Source organism: Strigops habroptila, chromosome 8 (genome assembly GCF_004027225.2).
Source record: "Strigops habroptila isolate Jane chromosome 8, bStrHab1.2.pri, whole genome shotgun sequence".
Taxonomy (NCBI): domain Eukaryota; kingdom Metazoa; phylum Chordata; class Aves; order Psittaciformes; family Psittacidae; genus Strigops; species Strigops habroptila.
The window spans coordinates 6,417,028-6,423,243 of record NC_044284.2 but is presented as its reverse complement, the minus strand read 5'-3'; the positions used below and the strand labels follow the sequence as shown (position 1 = coordinate 6,423,243).

At 40.0% G+C, this 6,216-nt stretch overlaps 1 protein-coding gene across 2 annotated transcripts in view; it reads right to left on the bottom strand.

Annotated features, from left to right (window-relative positions):
- Positions 1 to 6,216, bottom strand: part of NMNAT3 (nicotinamide nucleotide adenylyltransferase 3) — a 44,239-nt gene that overhangs the window by 18,666 nt on the left and 19,357 nt on the right. For both annotated transcript variants that reach the window (XM_030495600.1, XM_030495599.2), the window contains exon 4: positions 3,243 to 3,352. In XM_030495600.1, the coding sequence (XP_030351460.1) occupies positions 3,243 to 3,352 (110 nt within the window). The remainder of the gene's footprint in view (positions 1 to 3,242; positions 3,353 to 6,216) is intronic.

The window sequence follows — 6,216 nt, the reverse complement described above, 5'->3', positions numbered from 1 at the left end:
CAAAAAGGGGAAGAAGCAAATAAAGAAGTGAATTATTTTAGCATAAAGATTAGACTTGGTTGAACATGGCCACTGCATCTCAGCCTGCAAAAGTTGTCTGTGATCCGTGTGTGGATCAGGGATACAAGAGTATGAAACTGAAAGACTGCCCCACATACTTCTGAGAGCTGCTGAATAAAGAGACACCAAGGATCCTGGGATTCACACTACACTGGAAGCTCTCTCATGATCAAGCTCATCTTTTCTGCTTCATTCCTTCCAAGCTGCCCTTTGCCATCTATTTCCTCATGCAAGTTCTAATCCTATCTTCCCATTCAGAGATTTTACTCTTCCTTTCCAGTTCCCTGTCTTCAGTTCCATGTTAAGGCTGTTTCCAGTCCCCTCCTTTCCAGAGTCTTACCTGGGTTTTATGTCACAGCTTGCTTTATAACTAACAGCAACCTCCACAATAAAAGAGTACTCTGTCCCACCCTGCATTAGAGCTAATCTTACACTAGAGCTTTTCCTGTCGATGGGTTTTCCCTGAATGTACAGGCATTACAGTTCTAGGGTACTAGAAGCTAAATTAACAGATTGTAGGCTTTACAAAAAGGCTGTCAATATTACAAACACATCTCCACATATCCCCACATCTCCTATGCCAATGAGAAAAACAAGTCTTTGGCCTTTCAAGGGCACTTTGCTAAATGATCTGCACCCTCCGTTATAGATAATGATATAAAACCCAAATGGCTGCTGCAATGCTCCATCTTTTGATAAGTACAATAGCCTTTATTTCAGGACATGGTATGTCTGGATCAGGGAAAACTCTGCTTGTTTTTGATTGGTGTGGCTCAGTCAACGATGGTGGACAGAAATGAACTGCAGTTCTTTGAAGTGTTGTTCAGGAAAAAAGGAGAGGGTAAACTAAAGGAGAAATAAATATTAACACAAAGGAAGTAGCTGGATTTAAGGTCTAATTAAGGGAGACTGCTATTGGAATACACCAGGGAAAAGCATTCAAGAGGTGACATCAGTTGTTCTTGCAAGGCAACTGGGAGACTTGAAGTGCAGGGGATTCAGTTAAAAATGAAATGAAGACAACCAAACATCTCTTCTAAGAGAATAAATACTGCACATGAAGCCATATTTGGTGAATCAAGGAGGGATGGCAAATCCCTGGACATTCAAAAATGGAGCAAAAGGACTCTGTAGTCTTGTCATTCTCATCTTTGTCCTGAATGACCAGCACCAATAAACCATACTAAATTTATGAAAACTGCAATAATTTGTCTGTACCTGTCCTTAATGAACCTTTTTATTCGCAATATATATTAAAGTGACCTGATTATTTCATGTGGAGCAAAATCATGAGGTTTAGTACCATGCACAGAAGTCTTACAGTTTAGTAGGCAGACATTTCATAGAAAAAGAGTGTATTATGGAAGTTTGCCACTGCTCAATTCAGCCATCAAGCTGATCTTTGTGAAAGCTTCAGTTAAGTGAGTCAGCCTTTGTACAAACTTCACAGAAAACGTCAATTCAACAGATTTCATTGTTGGCAGGGAGTTTTTCAGGGAGTGGGAGGAGGGAAAAGGAAGAGGAATTGGGTAGTAGTTGCCTGCCATTTGAAAGTTTGTGCTAAACAACACGTATTTATTCATCATAAAATACCAGGTTGGAACCTTTCTTGGCAAAGCATAACCTAAACAAGATGTCCCAACAGCCTGTCCAACTGAGTCTTAAAAGTGTCCAGTACTGGGGAATCCACCACTTCCCTGGGGAGATTATTCCAATGGCTGGTTCTTCTGACTGTGAAAAAGAAGGAGAAGAAAGGGGAAAAAGGGGAGGAACTCTGTTCTGTTCTGGAGTTCTCAGTAGTTCTTGACCATTCCCCATGTCCCATTCCATGCTAGTGATCAAAGGAAGTGGGAAGAAACCATTCTGTTCCTCTTGGTGGGCCACACAGATGTTTAATATAGCCAAATCTGTATCACTGCCCAGTTGGTAAAAGCAGTGAAGACAGAAAAAGTAACAGCAGGATGCCAGCCTTTCTCTGTTCTAACTAATAGATTGTTCTTTGCAGATAGCTGCCGGATAGAATTTAAAATTAAAAAAATAACAAAATTAATAACAGTAGTAAAATCTAAAATCCAGCTACTATGTACTAGACAGAGAAACCTATCTCTTGCCTGCCCTCCTCACCCAAGTTTTGCTATGCTTTTTGGTTTTGACTGTAGATGAATCCTGCAGTGATGACTGATGAATTCTAAACTGAGAATCTTTAATGGGAAAGACTTGGTTCGGTATTTGTTTTCTTGACCATTTTTACATATAATGCTGTGGAGCATGAAAAAACCTACAGAAAACAGGAGCCAAAATAAGTTTTTGTAATGGCAAATTAAAATAGTTTTTACTCCATTCACACCAATTTTCCTTAGTGTGGCAATGTGGAAGAACCTGACTTGTCACTTACCCACAATCATTAACCCCATCAGACACAAGATCCCGCTGCAGCCCTGTCATGGTTTAAGCCCAGCCGGTAACTCAGAACCACGCAGCCATTTGCTCACTTCCCCCTTCTTGAACCCAGGACAAGCCCAAATGCCTTAAGGCTTGTTTTCCCCTACCATCTATAAAGATACAACTCATCATTTGGCAACTTTTTTATAACCATGAACAAATTAAATGTATTATTCATGTTCAAGGAGTGCTGCAATACTACAGAGTGTAATGTATCAAAAAAAACTAGCAGCATCCCAGCAAGTCATAAGGCTAGAACAGGAAACCCAAACCTGACAGTGTTTCCAGAACCTGCCATACTTCTAACATCAAAGGAAGCTTTTCTGTCCAGAAATGCAGTAAACATCAATGCATCAGCAGCACTGGCGTGATATTCATCTACTTCATCCACTGTCTTACACTAAATTACAATTCTAAGTAATCCCTATACTTTCTGATATTTCTTATTCATATATTCTATGCTTTGCATGACCAGCAGGGCCACAACACTCATTTCTAACACAGCCAAAGAGATGCTTAGAAAACCAAGAATTAATACAATTCCAAAGCAAATCTCCCATCTATGTGGGAATAACTGCAAGTCATGCTGGCATTTGGCATGGCTTGTTTTTGGCAGGCAGCTCTAACCCTCAAAACTTACCAGCTACTATGTTCAAGTTCTTCATCAGTGAGTTTAGTTTGGTAAGGCTATGTTATTTTAAACGCTAAACCAAGAGTCATGTTTACAGTTATGAACCAACCTGAGTACTGGTAAGAAAGGGAATCCTCTGCAGATCTTTCTATGGGCCGTTTGTTTTTCATGAATTCCTTCTTGGACTGGAGCAATCTGAGTGATTCGTTGTAATGGTGCCTGCATTTAAAATAAAGGCTTCTGTGTGAGGTAATCCTCTCAGAGGTGCACAAAGCAATTACCTGGCACTTTCGGATTCAAGAACACAGTCTGCTTTTATTCACTTTGGGTTTGAATACAGTTTGTTAAGAATTTAGTGTATTTCTTTTACCATTAGATTAGTATTCCTGAAGTTCACATTTTGCAGAATTCACAAGTAAATGTGAATGGCATTCTGGTTTTCAAATGCCTTTTTGAAATTCTACCATTATGGCAATTTTGCTATATGTTGAAACTGTGGAGTTTTTTGCTTGAACAGGATTAAATCACACTTTATTCACTAGATTTAATTTCTTGGTTAAATACAACCCCTTATGATAATGTTTCCATAATGTGTGCTCAGTTTTCAGAAGGAGACATTCTTGTTTTCTCTTATCCTCTTCTCCCCAAAATGCGTTCCCTGAGTTTTCACCTTGTGGTTTTCCCTTTCCTAGAATCACACTATGTTTTGGGTTGGAAGGGACCTTAAAGCTCATCCAGTTCCAACCCCCTGCCACAGGCAGGGACACCTTCCAATAGACCAGGTTGCTCCAAGCCCTGTCCAACCTGGCCTCTAATTAAAAGAATTCCAACACTGAGAAACTCAAAACTTACAATTCTCTCCAGATTTTTGACATCTGTTGTGCTTCTAATTTTACCAAGATCCGTGAAAACAGGCAAGGATCCTTTTGTCAGTTTTTCCAGTTTCTATTACTTTATTCTTTTGCTGCTTCTGATCACTGGTGTCCCACTGCAATGCTGATACTGTGACTGCACAGTCCTGGCCCCTTCTTTGATCATGAGGGCAAGATCCAAACACCTAAATCCCTTCCTTCCAAATCAGCATGGCCTTGCCTGCCTAGAGTAGTCCATGACTTGCACCATTCTGAGCCACATTTAGGCATTGCTCTTATTGGCATGAGCCAAAATCATTTCAGGAAACAAGCTCATGGTTAAACAGGACAGGCAGGCACAGACTCAAGGCAGGTCCCATCTGTCTGTTATATATACAGCAAAAGTGACCATCAGGTCTTATACAACTGTATCTAAGCAAAGATCATGAGTTACAACATACAGTCCGAATTCAGTATGTGTACAAAGCCACAAATAACCCTGTAAATGTCTGGCCTAAGGAATGAAGTTATAGTTCAGTGATTTAAGTGTACAGTCTTCAAATCATGCAAATACTTTCAGCCACAGGAACAAGTTACCCAAGTGTCAAGAACCTACACCTAGCCAGGCTGCAGAACAATCGCCAGTCATTTTTGATGCTCAGGCAGTGGCTAAAGAAACTGCATAGACACGAGGTGAGGGACATATGTGAGTAGAAAGTAGGTAGCAGTAGCTTGGCCTGTGCCTTCCTACATTTCTATTTTGAATCCTGCCTTGTTGTAAACAGGCTGATGCTATGTATAGCCAAGCACACTAACTTTGTACCATGGACTGACATTCCTGGTCCATGACTGAAAAATAACAACTCTTGGCAAAGGGCTCACTGCGAGACTAATGTTACAAGGCCTGCAAAATCTTAACTGCCAGAAGGTCTGTTCAGCAGGCACTTCAAGTGTTGGGGCAGGGAGGGTTCTGTTAAAGATACACCAAAAAAGGACAAACCAATGTGTCAGTTTATCAAACGTTTTCTGAACCGTGTGCGAAGCTTTGAGGAACTGTACAATTAAATCACAAGGACAATTCAACCACAGTTGGGTAAGAGATCTTTGCCAATTCTAAATTAATTCACAGTCTGTTTGCACCACAATCAAATCTACATTACAAGAGGAATGAATGTAGTTCTTTGGTTACTGACAATACTGTTTTCTTGTCTAAGAAGAATATTCACAAACAGCAGCTAAGTGGGAAATAGCTCTATCATGTTGCTCTTCCCCTCTAAAAAAAGCCTTGGGATAGTGTCCAAAATCTCCATACTCATGTAATGTCACAGGCAACTAACAGCACCATCACAAGTGGGATATGAGCTTTGCTGTTTAAAATGCCATAGCTATTTGGGAGCCTCTGCAAAATCCACTGAGTTTGATTAAATATGACATTTTCATCACAGTAAGGTAAAAGCAGCACTGTAGGAAAACGCCATTCATGTGTCTCAGGACACAATGTTCTACTGCAGTTAAGTGTACAATTCAGAATACTGATAGGAAGAGACATTAGGTACATTAATGGTTTTTGCCTTTGCCTTGCAATAGCAAAATCTGTCTATTGGTACTAAAGTTTCCTATCTGAGGGAGCTTATAGTGAAGGCAGCAATTTGACCAGAGAATAATCTATAGATTAACATTCAACACTTGTGAAGAAGCTCAACTCCACAGTAAACCACTGCCTGTTTAGACTTGGTAAGTGTCTACCCCTAAAGCCACCTCCTTTTTTAATACCCACATGTGATGGTTAAAATACAATATAAAACCAAAATACCTATATGTGCTATTTCATCAGGATGCTGCTTCCCCATTCAAGGGAGAGGGTCCAGCATGAGATTATGAACTCATTAATATAGCCCATCTCTCCTTAACAGGCATCCATTTAACTTATTTATAAAACTAGAGGTTTAATTCCTAAGCAGACAGGCAGTTTGGCTGTTCATACCACATTGATACTACTTTCCCTGAGCAGAAATTGACACACACAGGTTTTATTTACTGTACCTCTTATCCTAAAGGATGCTGAAGTGGATTTAAAATGTACAAACTTGATCTTGCAAGTAGCACTCACTTCAATTGGAGCTGTGCAAAATAAAGCCTTTGTAAGTAGGCTCACCTCATCTGTAAGATTTGTGGCTGCTTCTTCAGAGGAAAACAGTTTTACCAAACTGAAGTTTAGGGACATAACCCCAT